Source organism: Chroicocephalus ridibundus, chromosome 1 (genome assembly GCF_963924245.1).
Source record: "Chroicocephalus ridibundus chromosome 1, bChrRid1.1, whole genome shotgun sequence".
NCBI lineage: Eukaryota > Metazoa > Chordata > Aves > Charadriiformes > Laridae > Chroicocephalus > Chroicocephalus ridibundus.
Window position 1 is genome coordinate 153,011,117 of NC_086284.1, and position 18,750 is coordinate 153,029,866.

At 44.6% G+C, this 18,750-nt stretch overlaps 1 protein-coding gene across 1 annotated transcript in view; it reads left to right on the forward strand.

Moving 5' to 3' along the window:
* Window positions 1-18,750, forward strand: part of CACNA2D4 (calcium voltage-gated channel auxiliary subunit alpha2delta 4) — a 132,559-nt gene that overhangs the window by 36,082 nt on the left and 77,727 nt on the right. Inside the window, exons 14-22 of the mRNA XM_063318533.1 lie at window positions 1,585-1,662; window positions 2,992-3,072; window positions 5,533-5,607; window positions 7,192-7,278; window positions 10,759-10,830; window positions 14,955-15,016; window positions 15,700-15,767; window positions 15,870-15,915; window positions 17,369-17,466. Coding sequence (XP_063174603.1) covers window positions 1,585-1,662; window positions 2,992-3,072; window positions 5,533-5,607; window positions 7,192-7,278; window positions 10,759-10,830; window positions 14,955-15,016; window positions 15,700-15,767; window positions 15,870-15,915; window positions 17,369-17,466 — 667 coding nt within the window. The remainder of the gene's footprint in view (window positions 1-1,584; window positions 1,663-2,991; window positions 3,073-5,532; window positions 5,608-7,191; window positions 7,279-10,758; window positions 10,831-14,954; window positions 15,017-15,699; window positions 15,768-15,869; window positions 15,916-17,368; window positions 17,467-18,750) is intronic.

The window sequence follows — 18,750 nt, forward strand, 5'->3', positions numbered from 1 at the left end:
GCTGGAGCTGTGCCAAGTGAGAGCTGGGGACATGGTACTTGAGTGTGCTAAGCAAAACCTCCGGAAATGCTACTAGCTATCTAACAAGTTTATTCAAATAGCAGGCTTGCCACCTCTGGCACTGCTGTATGGTGTCACACTTCCCAAGGTGGCCACAGGGCCTTGTTTTCTGCACTTTTTTTGCTGAACCTCTTCTCTTAACCTCTTGGCTTGGCTTGCCATTCACTTCCTCCGCCCCAACCTCTCCCATCTTTGATTCATTCCTCCATTCATGTATTCATTTGTCTGTTCATCCATGTCTCTCACTAGCTGCCACAGTCTGAGGAGGTAACTGCACCCCTGTGCTTTGTGAGCGTGCTGTGTCCCTCGTACCAGTTGGTGTGTCGGTGACAGTGCTCACAGCCACAGCTGGCCTGTACATCTGGAGGGGGGGTGGGGGCTGCAGTACTGGCAAGAAGAGAAGAGGAGAGGAAATGCTGGATGTACTGGGGAGCTGTGCTGTTGGTTCAGAGTAGGTAGGGGTGTCTGTGTTGTGCTGTAGCTTAGTTCACCCGATCTCTTTTTCCACATGTCTAGTAAGTGCCAGAGAAGTTTACTTGCTGTGTGTTGGTGTGAGCGTTGCTGTGGATGGGAAGTTTCCACACAGAATCACCCAGATCAGTAACTCTCAAGACACCAGGCTCAAATCTCTGTTAAGCAACTGCATAGAGTATTGACTGGCTCCTTTATGGCTCCTAGCATGTACAGCAATGGAGACAGGAGCTCATTTCTTGCCTCAACCAATTGAGAGATGGAAAGGGGATGTTACTGGCATCGAGGGATTAGGTGTCCTTTTGATAGCTAGGCATGTTTGGGAGACTCCTTTGCATGTGTCTTGCCTGTTTTACCTCCTTTCCTGTGTGTTTTTAGAGCATCTGCCTTCTGCAGTACTGAGAGCATCTGTTACCTCATTACATGTGCATGTCCTGTATCCCCTGTAGAGATAGCTCACCATGTTGTATCTGCTTGGATTATGATTTTGTCTCTGTTTTTCCTAAGCTTAGATGCTTGAGCAACAAGTATATATAAGCAGGCTCGGTGTGTGTTTGTGCCTTTTAAGTATTTGTCTGTGGTGTTTCTCATTCGTGGTATTCATGTGTTTGCATTAGAGATGATATCTTGTTTGTAATTTTGCTCATATTTGTGTTGCTTTTCTCTATTCTGTGCTCCTTGTGTCGGTGGTTTTTACACTTGTTGCATAATTGCTCTTGTCTACGCTCCCAATGCGTGGTGGGTATAAATTGTGCCACCACTTCTACAGGTTCCTGTCTCTTCATTAAAACAGCTCTTTCATTTCTCTTGCTTCAACACATTTCACTGGCTTTCATCCCATCCTCATCACCCCACACGAGCAAGCATCCATCCCACGATCCTCTTGGATACAGAGTATTGAAAAATGCTGCCATCTGTTTTTAGAGGGGTGTGGGAGGCAAAGAGGTGGCTAATTGTAATCAACATCTGGGGTCCTTGGGAATTCCAGTGCCTTTCGTCCGGCTTATCTGTGGTATTGCATTTGCTAACACACGGCTCGTTGTTCTGTGGCAGCTCTTTGCATCTCAGGCTCAAAGTCTGTTGCTCATGACAACAGTGGCTATGCCGGTCTTCAGCAAAAAGAACGAGACGGTGAGTGCAACGTGGGCTTCGGTCTCCTTCCAGCCAGCAGAGGTGAAAGGATGCAATGAACCTTTGCGGGGTTTTAAAGCCAGTGGGTCTCCGAAAGAAGAGCCAGCCATTAGGGACTGCGGTAGACCTCTGGTAGTGATGGGAGCCTGTTAGTTTATCTGACAAAATGATAGTCTGTCATTTCCTCTGAATGCTATTTCTTCAAAATACCTTTTAAATATGAGACTTCTCCCTGTTTTATCACTTTCATTTTCAAACTGAGCCTAATTCACAGAGCCATAAAGTTTCAGGCTGGAAGAGATCACTACCTTGTCTAGTCTGTCCATTTTATCGTAGACCTTTACATTTCATAGAGGTGGTCCTTCATGAGCCAAATAACCTGTGTTTGGCAAAAGTGTCATTGAAGAATGGCATCTAGCCCTGAGCTCTCCATTGTGGTTTCTCACTCTCCATTAAAAACTGGTGTCTAAATTACACTTTTAATTTCTCTAGCTTCACCTTCCTGTCATAATGGCTTTCTCTTCTAGATTAAAAGCCTGTACCCTTTGGTATCTTTTCCTGGGAAGCATCTACTACACTGCAATAAAGCCAAACCTGTCTATCTTTTGATATGATAAAAAGGTTGAACAATTTCGGTGTCTTTGATAAGGATATTTCCTCTGGGTTTTGAAGCCCTTTAGACACTCTTTTCCGTACCATTTCTGGTTTCTCAGCATCCTTTTAAAATGGTAGATGGCACCTTACCATTGCTGTACAAGGGATGAACTCTTCATTTATGTCCTACAAACACTTGTCTGCTTTCTCCACCTAAGGCTGACCTTAACTTGTATTACACAGCGCTGCAGTGGGAACCTGGGTGTCATTTTTCCATCATGCTCCCCAGACGCTTATTAAACCAACTAGTTCCCAATTTCATGGGGATTTCCTGGATTCCTTTTTTCCTAGGTTAACAATTTTGTATTTGGTATTTGGTTTAGTTGACTCAAGTTATCAACCGATCCACGTTGTTTTGCACGATTGCCTTGTCTTTATTCTTACACACATTGAATGAAGGCTTTTGTCCTCAAAACTTGTTTTCAGTGATCTTATGTTACTTCTGAATCGTAGTAAAAAATGATGTCTAGTATTAGGTAGAAACACTCCTCTCCATAAACACGGGAGCAACCTCTTTAGACTTTTGAGATATGTTAGTTTATTTTAAATGAACATATTCACACAAGCCTAGAAAGGACATGTGAGAAATGAGTAGAAAGACAATAATGTGTACTCAGGTAGAAAACTAACCAGGTTTTGCTTCTGAAAATGGATTCTCCTTTTTTTTTTTCTAAGCGATCTCATGGCATTCTCCTGGGTGTGGTGGGCTCTGATGTACCACTGAGGGAATTATTAAAACTTGCTCCACGGTATAAGGTAAGACTGAGATAATGTGGTTTGTTGTTTTGCACAGCGAAGTCACTAGTAATTCTTCCATGGGCATGACTGAAAAATCATTCCTCTGCCCGTAGGAAGAACTATGAGCATAAAGCAAGAAATGCTGGATGTGGTGATGTGTGGTTTCTATGTAGTACTCGGGAAATCATTCACTACTGGAAGCTCTCTTAGGCTGCTTCAGAAACAGAAGGACTGGATGATCCAGCAGACTGCCAACTGGTCGTGGAGCCTTTGCATTTTGACGGTCACCAGCCTAGATGCCTCAGAGATGATACAGATCTGACAGCCTATCTCAGAAGAATTAAAGTTTTACATCCAGTTTCCAGTGGACAAAAGCTGCCATGCCAGCTGGCAAAAAAGAAACAAGTTTCACTGTCAATGTTCTTAGCAGAAAAACTGAGGACTTGAATGGACTCCGGAGAGCCAACTTTTCTGCCATGCCTAGAGGTTCCCTTCTCCAGATCAGCGTGAAGATTTCTTGGCAGGACGGTGTACAGGAAGTTGGCTCTCACTCACTTGTTCTGTACCTAGATAGAGTATTTGCTCTCCAGAATTGTTAGTTCAACAATTTCCCAGTAACTCTATGTTCCATACATCTAAAAAAATATGTTCACCCGTAGGAAACCCCCCCCCAGAGATGCACTGTTTAGTTTGGTTTATGCCCTAAATTCTGTGCAGTGACCTTTTGTTCAATCAGTCTGCACGCCAGGAGACAGCAAGCACATCTGAGGATCACCATGAAATCAACTTGAGCCATCATTTCAAGTTTTCAGTTTCTTTTAAATAATTATCAGACAACTACTACCAGTTAGGCTGCTCGCAAAATCTGATTGCTGAAGACTCACAGGACTGAAAGCGCTGTCAGAAGCTATGAATTTGTCTGGGGCTTCCAGATGTGGATGCAGGGTAGACCATTCACATGCAGCTGTAGGAAATGATCGTTCAGGCAACCAAGGAACTGTGAGTGTTGGGGTGCATGCACTCAGCATGCAAAAGCTAACTGGTTTGGGTCTGGAGGAACCTTGTCTAGGAGCTTCAATTTTTATACACATTTATTTTCTCTATAAGACTAATACCTTTTCATCTTCCTCCCTCCATGTCACTCAAAGGTCATGTGTCACAATAATCTTTCTTCTAGGCTGAGGAGGAACACTGTTCTTTCCTCCAAGCAGTGCCAGGGAACGAGGGAAAAATTATTTGAAGGACTTCTTTACATCAGAAGCAGGACATGACTCCCCAGAAGCTCTTCAAACTCTTCCAGACCAGTTTGGAAACCTAGGATCCTCAACTTGAATCCCCTGGCATGTGGGTTATAAAGGACCAGATCCAGAGTTACAGCCCTTGAGAGCTCATAAATTTATGATCGCACTTACTGGGCTGAGAAATTTCAGCTTTAATAGGCCAACAAAGAAGTTTGCTGCAGTCCTGATCCTATATCTTGGTTTCACTCTTGCCAAGCTGAGCTGAGCTCAGTGTGCTTTGCGTAACTGTTTCACATAGAGAGAGTCCAAAGTTTTGATCTGGAATGTGTGAAATACAGAATTCATTCCCTCCAAAAAGGCATAGATGGATTGTAGATGACTTACCTCCTCACTTCCCTACTATTGTTGCCCCTCCAGGATTGTCTCTATAGGAATATAAAGTTGTGACACGTTTTTTGAAGATAGAAACCTTAGCTATTCGTGTTTTCCTTGAGACACCTCTTGTTTTGGCAAGCACGGGCTATCAGCAGGTTTTTAGCAACTCAGGGTTTAGCTGGAATTTGTATTATATATGGGCTTGATCTGAGTAATTGCTCTCTAGGAAATCTCTTGCAGATCAGGTCAAGCCAGTGTCTGCTCTTGTTAGATTATGCTATTCCTTAAAAAGCATTTTAAGAGTACAGGCTTGTACAGTTGGCCTAGCCTGGGTCTGGTCTTGCCAACACTGAAACATAATGCAGAGCTCCTCTGAAGACCGACCGGGTTTCCAGGGAAGCCATCTGTGAGATTCATACTCACTTGTTCATTCACTGCTGTGCCTGTGTAGTGATGGGCATACAGACCTGTCACCGCTGTTTCTCTACTGTTTACAACATTCCCCATCGCTACCCATTTCAGTGCAGCACTGCTGTGCCTGCTGTGGAGAGTTTATTCTGCCTCTGGGTGGTAATTGTCCACGAGGACAATCAGGCTCCAGGAGAGCATCTTTTTCTGAATGTGTACACAAATCAACTACCTGCCCACCCTTTTGTGCATCCAAGCATAGTCAGCCTGCTCGGACAAAGTGGCCAGAGATCCAGAGATAAATGGTTTGGAATTTATTTTCTATTTTCTGTTGGTCAATACCTTTAAAAGGAAAATATTTCCGAATGTTGGTGGTGCCAGGGTATCAGTGGCACCCATTACACAGCAGTGTTTCTAGCTAAAGCACTAATTATTCTAATGCCTTTTTCACCAGCTGGGTGTCCATGGATACGCCTTTCTGAACACCAACAACGGCTACATCCTTTCCCACCCAGACCTCCGTCCTTTGGTATGTATAGCTGTGAATTTGAGAACCTTTACTTACTTAGTCAGGGATGCACCCGATTTCTGCTGTTTTATTGAGCTGTGAAGACTACCAGGCTCTGATATATAGGCACTCAGGAGCACAAGGGCCAGAGAAATCAATTCCACATACCTAGATGAATATATGCATACATACGTGTATGAAGCGTAAGGCACCCTGCCTCTCTGTTCTCCATAAGAGTACATGTGAGGGCTGTATTTGTGTGCACTTGTACTGTGGGTGCACGTGTATCTGCATCCCTGCAAGGTTTCACTGCCGGGCTGAAGAAACAATTCCCCTCATATTAGGAAAAATTTTTACACTGAAAGGGTTATTAAGCATTGGAACAGGCTGCCCAGGGAAGTAGTTGAGTCGCCATCCCTGGAGGTATTTAAAAGACAGGTAGACGTAGTGCTTAGCGATATGGTTCAGTGATGGTTTTTGTCAGAGTTAGGTTGGTGGTCGGACTAGATGATCTGAAAGGTCCCTTCCAACCTAGGCGAGTTGATGATTTGGGCATATCTCCTACAAGAAGATTCAGCATGAGCAGCACCCCAGTAATAGCTACCCAGCAGCTGTAGTGTTGGACGTTTGGGGAATCTGAGACTAGCAGAGTCCAGTATCACAAATCTTAGTATCATGTTAAGTCAGAGACAATTTAGAGACAAGCAGGCCGCAAAGACCTTCTGGGACTTCAGGGAGTGGGCACAAGGACAATGCTTCTCTCTCAAGGTGCCACCTGGTGCTCCAGACCACACATCTGTCTGAAAAAAACAAACAAACAACAAAAAACAACAAACAAACAAAACCAGCTGGCCTCATTACTCAGGTACCCAGGCACACAATGATTTTATATTTCATACGCAAGTCCGTGGCACAAATCCACCTGTGCACAGCTGTAAGTGTTAGTGTGGTTACTGGCAAGAGAAAGTGCCACCACACAGCAGCTGTCTTCAAAAAGGCGACTTTGCTCAGGGAGACCACAGGCACCGGTAGTTACTTCACTGCTTTATCCTCCATGTGAAATTGGCCTTACTCAGTCTGCTTCACACCTTTTCCTTCACCTGGAAGATTGCGGGGAAATAGCTCTCTTGCATCATTTAGCCCTTGGTGAAAAGCCTACCTTTCTGTCAGTCAAGTCAAAGCCTAATTCCCAGCAGAAAAGATCTCCTGCTGGTATTATAGTGTTAATGGGATTACACTCTTGGCTGTGGGGAAAAAAACTGATTTCCTGCAGGCAAGTGTATTGTACCGATCGATTTAGAAAAATATTCTCACAAAGGAGGTTCAAGCCTTTACCTGCGAGTTTACCTGTGTTGCTGCCTGTCCCTTGCTCCTGGATCAGCCTCTCCCACTTGAACTGTGCTAGCCCCACACCACCTGCATAAAGAATTACACGGCATGGGACTGAGAAGGCACTTTCACCAAAACACTGCCTTCCCAGTCAGAGAATAAGTGAGACACCCTTATTTTTCAAATTAGGTATCAATTCTTAAAGGGTTAGTTTAGGAACTTATCTAGCTGCTCACTTGTGTATTTTTTTTTTTTTTTTTTTAAAAAAAATACCAGTATAAAGAAGGAAAGAAACTGAAGCCTAAGCCGAACTACAACAGCGTAGATCTCTCAGAAGTGGAATGGGAAGACCAGGATGAAATAGTGAGTATCAGAAAGTGAATTTAGCCTTTTTTTTGGAGGTCCTTCTTTCTATTACTTTGGGTGCTTGTATGGAAGGGGCCAGCGAGCGGTAGGCATCAGGCATTCCTGTTTTTTTCTGTACCTTAGTGGTGCTGACTAAGACAGGTTGTTGGTCTACAAGAGGACAAGAATGATGCTTCCCTACAAAGTGCTCGTCTTCCTTCCCAGTATAAGTTTTCCTTTTCATGAAACAGGGAGGGAAAAAGATGGCAGGAGGAAGAAGGCACTTTGGAGGGTGCTCCACGGAGCAAGTCTGTGTATACATGGCCCAAATGCTGCCTTAATGCAAAGCCAAGATAGCTGTGTAGTGTATGGCAGTGTCCCATGACGTTACCCTTACATGTGGTATGTGAGATATAGCTGAAGCCACTCAACTAATGAGATCCGCAACACAGAAGAAAGTGCATTCAAACAGAAACTAAAGCTTGCAGTCACTATTAATAATAGACAAAGAGGATAAGGGACTTTAGGCACTTGAGAAAAACAAATTTCCAGAAACCACCTTATTGCACAGGTGTGGAGGCACTGAAAACAATAGCTGAACAGAGAGAAAAGATACCTTTTCTACTGTCTTTCAAGCAAAGTTATAAAAAAACGATAAACAAGAAACAGTATGCACCTTAGCAGCTGCACATTGCTACGTTGCACAACTAGGAACCCAGATGTAATGAGAAGGTAAAGAGGTTCCTCTGTGCATGGTTTTCTTTTACTCAGAAGAATTAGGAGAGAACAGATACTTAAGTTACTAAGATAAGAATTGAATTTGGAGTAAGATAGAATTAGCTGTGGAACACATGCTTCTGGATTACAGGGGAGACTGCTGAGATAAACGGATCCGATGCTAAAGATATCCACTTAAACAGGTAGGACAAACGAGTTGCCCAGCAAGAAGATCAAAGTAGCTACTGTCGCTAGTGCAGGCCAAGTACAAAGGGCCACACCAAAGGAGCCTGGAAAGTGGGAAATTGAGAAAGGGAACACCACAGGACTGGGTGTGAAACTTGGAAAGCAAGACAACAATAAGAAGCTTTAAAAGCAGTGGAACAGGCAAGATGCAGGTTGCTAACGGCTTCATGGGGGTTCGCTGATGTCTTCTAGGAGCTCTGCTGCCGTTGTAGTTTTCTCTCTCACTGGAGCCACTTTTAGAGCTGCTCCTTTTTACCCAGTTCACTATTTTACAAAAAAAAAAAAAAAAAATCCAGGAAATGAGAGGACTTTGCTTTCCTGTCATCTTTATTTGGCTAGCAGCTTCCTGTCTGACCAAATAACGCTGATACCTGAATGCAAATATGATGCAAAGTGTGAGGCTTCTGTCTGTAAAGTGAAAAAAAATGTCAAAAGAGGCATGAAAAACAAAGCCACTACATGTTCCTGTACTGCATCTTCCAGAAGAAAGGAAGATTGCAGTCACTGAAGGTACAGAGACATTCAGTGACGCGAACGGTATCTGCAGTGTGACTTCAGCAAGTCTAGAGACTCTCAAGATACACCCACTGCAGCAGAAAGCTGCCAACATTTCAACGCTCAGATTTGCAGCTATGGTATTAGATCAATGACAGACTCAACATCAGTTGCAGTATAATCTCAGCAACACTGATAAGCAGCAAATTCAGACTGGAAAAATATGCCCAAGTGCTAATGATGTGTAATACAGCCAGCTGCTAAAAAGAAATCTAGGGGAGGGAAGATGGTGCTGTCTGGAAAATACCAATAGTACTATCCGCAGCTGGGCAGCAAGGAAGTTTGGGCTTGCTTGTAAAGCAACACAGGGATATTCTCAGTGTAAGGGGAAAAGGGAAGGGTCAAGGGATCCTTCACAGCAGTCCAGGAGCTGACACCCAAACAGATTTTCTTCAGCCTTGACAGAGTCACTGAAGAAGAAATTAGCTTGCAAGGATGTTGAAACTGAGTGGCAACACACCTAGATGTTGTGAGACCCCTCCGGTAAACTGTATGTCTGTGTTGGTTTGAAACTACACAAGTGGACAAGGAAAAGGAGTTGGCAGCACAGACTCATTGTCCTGGAGCAGGAGAATTTGCTGTTTGGGGTGTCAGGAACGAGTGCTTCAGCATGCACCAGACCACCCCTTCGTCCAAACTCTGCTACGTATTTTTCAAAGTGGGGGCCAGCAAGAGCTGGCCACAAGTGTCCTGCCTAAAAAGGACTGAGCATTATGGGGGCTCACAGACACCAGGACTGTAATTGATTTCTCAATGCAGGAAAAGCTATTGAGGAAGAAGCAGCAAACCTGGACTGTGGCACCAACCTACAGCCACCATCACCTGGGGGCCAGGCACAGGACAAGTAGCCTGCCTGCAGACTAGCTGGAGGTGAGGAGATCCAAGGAGATCTCAGATATCCACTGACCTATTTCTCCACTGCCTTATGGGGCAACAAGACATGCCTAACATTCAAGAAGATATGGATGAAACAACAATATCTGAACTAAACCCAGAACCCATAAAAAACGCTGCAGGCTGTCAGACCAGAAGAGAGAGTATGCCATGCCTCTGACAGGAGGTCAAACGCTTTTAGCCAAAAAGGAGTAATAGTACCAGTCAGTGTTTTGATTTCCAAGATGTGGGCCTTGGGAAACACAAGCTTTATATTCTAGGTCTGTAAATAACCCACATCAAACAGCCATAATAAACAGAACTGTGGCCTTGTAACACGAATGCAGTTGAGACTGGCCAGCACCTGAATAGAGGCCTGTCTCTGGAAGTAAGGAAGCAATTTGTGTGAATGAATAAGTTACTTCCCACCTTTTTTTCTATCCAGGCTCAAGCAATAGGCTGATATGCTCTGGCAGGCTGGATATAAAGTTAAAGCCTCCGCACTTGTGGAAAAAATCCCTGGCTCTTTCTTGCAAGAGGCTGGGAGTCACTGTGAAAATTACATTTTGCCTTTGGAACATGGATTGAATAAAGTGCTCTTCTTGCTGCCTACCCTGCTATCACACAGTCTTTCTTTGCTGCGTTAAACAGCTGCTTTACTGCACCTCAGAAGTGGTGCTGAATACAGCCTATAATTTATAAATGAGCTTTTAAAAATGTCCAAGATTTTTGGAATCAGTCTAGGGGCGTTAGTGGGTTTCTCAGGTGTCTCCTCTTCCAGGCTCTCAAAGCACTGTGCTAATGACTTTCTGGCTGCCAAACGGTGAAGTCTGAAACTTGGACTGGCAATTTCATAGCTTCCAGATCCTTTCCTTTCGCTAAAAAGACACATCAACAAGCTTTCAGCATAAGCCATTATTATTCTGTGTCACTTATCAGCCTGACTGAACAAGGATCCTGACCACTGAGAACAGGTTCTCAGCTTAGAAGAAGCAAAAAAGAGCTGGGGTGGGGGGAAATATTCACTCTTTTCTGCCAGCCCCAGTTCATTAGTTCCCATCCTGCCCTGCCTGGAGACACTAATACCAATCTTGTTCCTCTCTGCAGCTGAGAAGTGCCATGATCAATGGGGAAACGGGCTACCTCTCTATGGATGTGAAGGTCCCTGTGGATAAAGGGGTAAGAAATTATCCTTCCGTTCAGGTCACGAGAGAGAGGGGATGGCAGATGGATGCTGAAGAACCACGAAGGATGTGGTTTTAATGCTCAGCATTTCTGAGTGTGAGGATTTTATTGTTTCACCACATATATAACACATGCGCTAAAGGCATAAAATAGAGCATCGTTAGAAGTGCTCTTTATACCTACTGACATTCTGCTCTTACAAAAGGCATTGGAAACGCTCCCTACTCTGTCCAGGCAAGGCCAAAAACCATGTTGTTCATTGTTTATGGGGCTGTGAAATTAATTGGAAATCATCAAGAGTTTAGAATGGGGAAAGACTATGGTGAGCTGACCTAGACAGAAAGAGGTTTGGAGGCTATTTTGCAACTCCCTTTCCCTACCCAAAAACACTCATGAAAACTTTGTCCCTCACTCTGTCAGAATGTGATTTCCTTCATCCAAGTCCAGGATTAAATTTCTATGCAAATATTTACAGATGTTTTATGAAAAGTTCTGGTGAAATGGAGACTTTTGAACGTTCCCTACCAGCTCTAATGCAAGGTTATACATCTTCCCCTGGAATCAGTGCAAAATTGTCTTGTACATTTACGTTCACTGGTACTTTTTCATTCAGGTTTATTTAACTCTCCTAAAGATTTTGGCTTTCATCATTTCCTGTTAGGAAGTATTCCAGAGTCCTGCACGTTACACTGCCCAGAAGTCTTCCATATTTCAGGAAAATTTTCCATCTTTTATAGGGAGCCTTTTTTTTTAGTGATCGGGCTGGCTGAACTGCTCCCATGCTAAGCCACAGTCAGCACCAATTCCAATAAACCAACTGCTCACAGCCGCTGCTGAAATGGTGCCATTTCCTAATGAAGACACCCCTCCGTTTCCTCTGAATGGTTGTGCTGCTAGATCTTGTAACTAAATTCTTTTTCTCTATTCTTGGTGTTTGCAATTATCAGGTACCTGTCAAAGGCTTTGTCCTTCCCTTGGCCAACATCTTGCCAACATCTGCAGTTGAAATACTTGCACGCTTTTCAGTCCCAGCAGTTCAGCAATTATTTTTGTTCCTTTTGTCTCTTGTACCATTTCTGGTACACAAGTACCAGGGCTTCAGTGAATTATTTGGTACTGTTTCCCTGTTGCTCTATAGAGAGCCTCTACTCTCTGCAATAGGATATTTCTGAACAGGGAGCCCCAAATCTCCTTTCTGCTGTCCCTTCAATTTTTTCTCCCTACCACAGCTACGCCAGAACAGCTGCTTTGGTTTCCATGTTTCTTAGCTATTTTTTCCAGTTGCCATTTTTCTACGTGAATCTCACGCCTTTGTGTCCAGTCTTTCTAATTTTTAGGGCTGTTGGGACTTTTTCTCAGTATGCAGAGAAATATTGGTTTGTTTTGTCTTATGGATCACTGTACATAAGGGCTCCTAAGACAGAGTCTGTCTGTTCCTCTCATTAGATCATTTTCCCTCAATGCCCTGTTGTTTACTGTTTCTTTTTGTTTACAGTACTGCAGCTGGTTCTCACTCCACATCTTATTTAAGCCCACTTTAACTGATTGTTTAGAATAAAATTTCATGAGAAGCTGTTTCAACTACTTTATATAAACCCAGATACATTGCATGTCCTTTACTTCCTTCATCCATTACCTTTGTTATTCTGTCAGAAGAGCAATCAGGGTTTTCCAGCAAGATCTATTCTTTGTAAGTCTAGATTGCTTATTTTGCTAGCTTAACCTCTTTCTCTGTCTCTGTGCACCCTCAATAACATTCCTTCTGAGTCATCCAAAGAGACCTTCTTAGTTGAATATCTTAGGGACATCTTTCTCCTCCCCTAATCAGGGAAAAAGAATCACAAAAAGTAGCCTTGGTAAAAGATATTACCTGTTTTATTCTGTGACTCTGCAAGCGTTATGAAGCATAATATGAGACTGAATCTGAGTATGTGACAGTTTTACTATTATCAGAATACACATGGAGTGAGGACCAGAAGTGAAACTTAGCAATTCCCATTTGTACTCTGCTAGCTGATGAAGCAGAGCAGAGTTGAAACAAAGAAAGTGCTGACAGAGCCTTGAAACAAAGAGAATGAGGCAGTCAGACGGCAGAGAGAAGGGCTGAGTGAAGGGGGTAGAAATTACTCTGTCAGCCATGTAAATGTTGATTCCCCAGGTGGATCTTGGGAAGATATTGAGAGTGGAGTGAGATAGAGAGGAGAAAAATAAGGATCTAAGACAAGGGGTGGTTGTTAGAGAGATCTAGTGGCAAAAATACCTTTGCTTGCAGCTTGGGAACAAAAGGGTTATGACTGTGAAAGCAAAAAATCGAGGACATGGGCAGAATCTGTGGCAAAGCACTGACAATGGCGTTAGCCAGGACTGGCTGCCTAGTACAGTGACAATACCAAAACTGTTCCCAGACCACAGGTGCTGGTAGTCAGCCATCTTATCACTGTGCCAACATGCCCGTGTTCTTGTCTTCTCCATTGCTCTGGGTTATGTAGCAAAGTCCTGCCCGATCGTCCTCAGCCCCACTTGCCTCAAGGGTGCCTCTGCTTCTCTTCCTTCCCATGGATAAGTGGTGGCACCTCCAGCTGTCCTGGGGAGGGCTGGACAGCCATTCCCTCCCCCTGCCTACACAGAGGTTTGCCCTCCCAAGTACAGAGTGGCTGCATGTGCAGAAGAGGGGCAGGTCAGGGGAACAAAGGATGAGCAGAACAAGCCCTGCTGAAGGAAAGGGTCTCAGAGTAGTGGCACCCCTGGGCCATTTTCTACTGCATCCTTTACCCCAGGGGCAGGCCTCTGTGATCAGATCAGACTGACAAGGAAAGGGAGGCTTAATACCTCTTGTACCTTCCCCACACTCACCAAAACACCACCGTGTTCCTTGGGGGTATCACAGCACTTTTGGAACATCTCAGCCCAGCAAAAGACTCGGACCCTGTTGCTCAGCAGTACACAATTGCCATGCATGGAGAGAGAGAGAGGAGGGAAGAGGTTGAGCTGTCTGCCACCTCCTCATCTGACAATAACTCCCCCATCCCCATCGGCCCATCCGCTGTGTGCACAAACTGGGGGCATGCTGTGGAGCTGGTGCTGGCTCACCCTTTGTGCCTCGCTCCACTTCCACTGCTGCACAGCTTGAGCAGGTTAGAGCAGGCACGACTTTCCCTGGGGAACACTGAGTTTTCTGTGTTCACTCCCTGTCTCCCACACACATCCTCTCACCTCGTTTTCAGGCCGGGACTGGGATTTTAAACATATTAGGGTTCATATACTGGCATAAGGGTTGGATAGAAACTTTCCAAAAACTTTTCTTTTTTGGAAAAGAGTTCCACTGAAATCAACACTTTCCTACAGGAAAAGGCCAGTCTGGCAAACAGCTGAAGTTCTGAAGCAGCTTTCAATAATCTGAAATATCTTCAGCTGAAATGTCAGTCTGAAAAAAATATTTTCATGTGAATCAAAACGGCTTGGATTTGAATCAGCACTTTTGTTTAATTTGAAAATGTAAATTGTTTCTTTTACTGATTTTTTTTTTAACAAAATTGGAATATGTTAATGTTTTGTTCCATTTTGGCATGAAAGCAAATATCAGGAATTTCAGCATTTCCCACAGGAGTGGGGAGACTTGGCCCTGGCTGCCCACCCACACAGTGGGTAGGTTTGCCATCCTGCCTCTCCTCCGACCCCACCTCTCCTCCCTACCTGCCCCACCGAGCCCCCCTCCTGCTGGGGACGATGATGATGTGCAAAGCCATCAAGGTTGCTCTGTACAGCAAAAGAGCAGCAGGGCCCCAGCGCATTGGCTCGGAGGGTGCGAGAGGCCGGGCAGCTTCCCCTCACCCCTTCCTGCAGCCTGTGCAGGAGCCCTAGAGCAAAGAAAGGCTTAACTGAAGCCCTAGATGGAAAGACAGAGTGGCTGCCTGGATCCTGAAAGTCACAAGTTGCTGAATACGCTGAATACTGCACATTCATCCCTGGCTCCAGCCAGCCCAAGCGGGGTGTGAAGTGTTGGTAATGATCAACTGCTTTCACTTAGCCTTGGGGATGTATACCCCAGGTCCCCGTCATCACTGTGCTCTTGGTCTGTCAGATGGTCTCTCACTTTCTTATTCATGCTCTTCTTCCAGAAACGAGTTCTCTTCCTCACCAATGATTATTTCTTCACGGACATCAGCGGCACACCCTTCAGGTGAGCAAGGACTCACATGACACCAATACGGTGTATCAGAAGTCCTGCCATCAGGGACAGCAAATTGGTCCTTTTTCTTCATAAAACTGGCTATGATTCATGAGTAGAGCAGTGTGAATAACTAACTTCTTTGTTCCTATAGCCATTGAACTATTGTTTGGGGTCAACTCAAAAGGAATATTACGATTTATCTGAAGTTCAGAGTTCAAAAGCTATACCTCAGGTGAAGCACGTTGTTTCATTTCAGACATATGAGACATCTTCAATTTTCAGTTCCACTGAATATGTTTTATGTTCTGGTGTATGTCTCTAAACAAAACATTGTTGTAAACTGAAAATTATAAAACATCACATATGAAATCAAGCAAAAATTTGTGGGTTTTCCCCAGCTGAAATGGTTTGAAATTGGCATAGATTTGAGAAATGTTATTGTTGATCTGAATGTACAATGTTGACCAAAAAAATTGTCACCAAAAATGCCTCACAGCTCTACAGACAGGTTCCTTAGCCTCTTGTGCTGAAATCGGATCTCACTTAATCCTCTTTTGATGATGTTCTTTTCTTTAATAGCTGTGGAGGGAGTTAATGTCTTTAAGGGTTGTAATTGCAGGGAACGCAGTGTCATGTTTAGGGATTACTCCTCTCCTTGCTGACAAGCCCCCTGTTTTCCTTCCTGCCTGCAGCCTGGGTGTTGTGCTGTCCAGGGGACACGGGGAGTACATTCTGCTGGGGAACACTTCAGTGGAAGAAGGTAGGTTAATCTGGAACAGCCATGCTATCCTAGGGGACAAGGTAGCTACTCTGAACTTCACTCCTTCACTTCTCCTTCATTCTATGTATTATCTGGTTTCAGGTTTGCACGACCTGCTCCAGCCAGACTTGTCTTTAGCAAATGAATGGTAAGTGGAGGAAATCCTGTCAACAACAGGGGACTTTGTCATGAGATTTTGGCATAGTTCCCAGCAATTTGGCTTGAGTTTACCACCCTCTGTGGCCTAGAGAAAAAGTGGTGTTGTTCAGGGGCTGTACCTGGAAAGACCTGAATGTCTCCAAGCAATTCGTTTCCGCCACATCCTTTGGGGGATCCCACCAAGGCCTGGCACATCCCTCTGCTAAGAAACATCTCTTGAGATTTATCGCCAATCTTCTGCGCTCAGACTTATTTTGTTCCTCCTCATGTTGCTCAGAATTGCGCTACAAAACCTACAGTATGTCAGACCTGTCAAGAAATTTTGTTGCAAGCTTAGAGAGGGATTGAAATGCTTTTTTAAATCCTAGCTTATTTTTGGTTGGCATTCTTCTGAACTGAGGCTAGACCTAATTTCTAGTGAACATGGAGGGTGATTTATGACCCCTGTTTCAATAGCGAGCATAATTTATGCTTTTGCTTGGTTTGGATATGAAACAGGGTGAAGCATGGCACTTTCCATTTATTGCTGTGAGGTTTGGGATTTTCATGAACCCAACATTCAGTTACACACTCGGGCACATGAACCCCGTCTGAATCAAAGCCAAAATAATTATATTCAAGAAACCCTGCAGCCCTTCACACCTCTCATTATACTGTCAGGTTTCACAGGCAGCACATTTGAGACACAAGCAGTGACTTCTCCTTCTACTCCTAGCTTGGAGTGTCAGCTTACCACACTTTACATATTCATTTCTCTTAGACTTCTCTCATAAATCACTCCTTTCAGCCCCTTTATAAGTTGTAATTCTCTCTTATAACCTCTTCCTCGCCTTTGTCCTGACAATGAAACAGTCACGATTGGAAGCAGGATTAGTAAGCTGGTTTCTTTTATAATACATTTGTAATACTCCCACTTCTCCCCAAACTGTGTCCTGAGGCTCCTGCAGCTGTGTCCCTTTGGGACAGCTTTTGTTGCCACCGTATCATACTGCAAGATCATTCCTCACCTCACATTTTGTTTCTTTTTCTCTTCCTTTTTCTGCTCCTAGCCTGGCCTTACATTGCACATGACCTTCTGCTTTTCAGGTCTCTCCATCACATTGTTATTGTTTATATAGACACAGGTACACATCTTACACAACATATAATACAGATAACTGCTGGAAGGATTTGGGACTATGTTGCATTGTGAGCTTATGCTGGAGAACATAACAGCAGCCCTACTAAGCGCAGCAGTCAGATTAATTGGTGCTTGGTTTATTGGCAGGGTTTGACTTACAGCCATGTTATTAGATTTTGAGTGGGCAAAGCATGCAGCAGCAGCAAAATCTTTGCAGCCCAAGATTTCTCACTGAATTTTTGTTTGCAGTTATTATTTCCCAAGAGCATTTGCTTGACTGTGGTTTCTCTTTTCCCTTTCGGGCTTCTCCTCTACCCACCAGGATTTACTGCATCACCGACATTGATCCGGACCACCGGAAGCTCAGCCAGCTGGAGGCTGTGATCCGTTTCCTCACCGGAGAGGAACCTGACCTGGAATGTGAGTCCCAGGCACTGAAAAGGCCCTACTGGGGTTTTCCTGTACCCATCACGGGGGAGAGGGGAACTGTGACAGATTGGTGGCAATCTGAGCTCCTGTGGCACCTGCTCACACAGGCAGGACTGAACTCAAGCCCAGTTTAATTCACATGTGGAAAAGAGCTGAGGATCCACTTCCTTGTCTCTGTCAGAGGATTTTTTTTTCCGTTTCAAAGCTAGCACATAACTCAGCCTTATTGAAGGTCTCAGCGTAGGAAATACTGAAAGGTGAAAGGCTTGAATGGAGTTTGGTGGGGGCTGCACACCATGTTTAAGACAGACTGACCAGCTGGGCTACAGGGGGCCATGGCAGGAGGAGCCAGGAAAGCTGCTGTGACTGCTCTGCTCCCCGGGGCCCCAGCCAGCATCCTCCGAGGGCTGTATGGTGCCATCTAGACAGATGGGTGGGTTCTTTCAGAACAAGGATTGTTAATCTTGTTTTCCAAACACAATTGGTAATTGATTTGGGGAAAAAATTGTTACAGGATTATTATCTTTCCTGCTCCCCCCGCTGCTCCTCCCTTCCACCAAGTCCCACTCTCCAGGCAATGTGAGCCACACAAGCGGCTGATACAGCCCCACTACAGAGTGGGATCTCTGTTGGGGGGCAGAGGGGGGCAGCTGTGCACGGGAACTCCCTACAGCAGTTCAGCTTTAGGATGACCTTCAGCTCACCTCACTCCCATGGCTTCAGCCCCCTTAGCTGTGACAAGCACGAAGCTTTTGCACGTAATGCTCCACCTGAGAGGCCCAAATCTTTGGCACGAGGTTGGGAATCTCTTAAAACTAAAATCAAATGTAATCCAATAATTGTCCCTCCCTTGCACAATGTGAGCAGACCCCTCCTGGCTGCCTTTGGAGCAGGCTGAAAAGAGGAGATGTATGAGCTGAAAAGGTCAGGGAGGAGGAAAGTTTCAGGAGAGTTGACTATGAAAAACATGCAGACTTGGAAGTGCTGTGGAGGAAAAACAAATATGATTTGGACACATTGTAGACATGTGGGACCTGGGGAGGGACAGTCCTGGTGATGACCTCTGTTTTTGAGATCTGAATGACAACAAGGATGGAGAGCTGGATCCTGACAGCTGTGACAAAGAAAGGAGGAAGGAAGATGGGAGAACTTGGGAGAAAACATTAGGGGAGACCTGGGACTTCAACCCAGAAAGTGGAGCCGGAAACACTGAAGTGGTGGGGGCAGCTCCACCTAGAAGAGCACTGAAAGGGACATTTCTGCAATACAATAGCC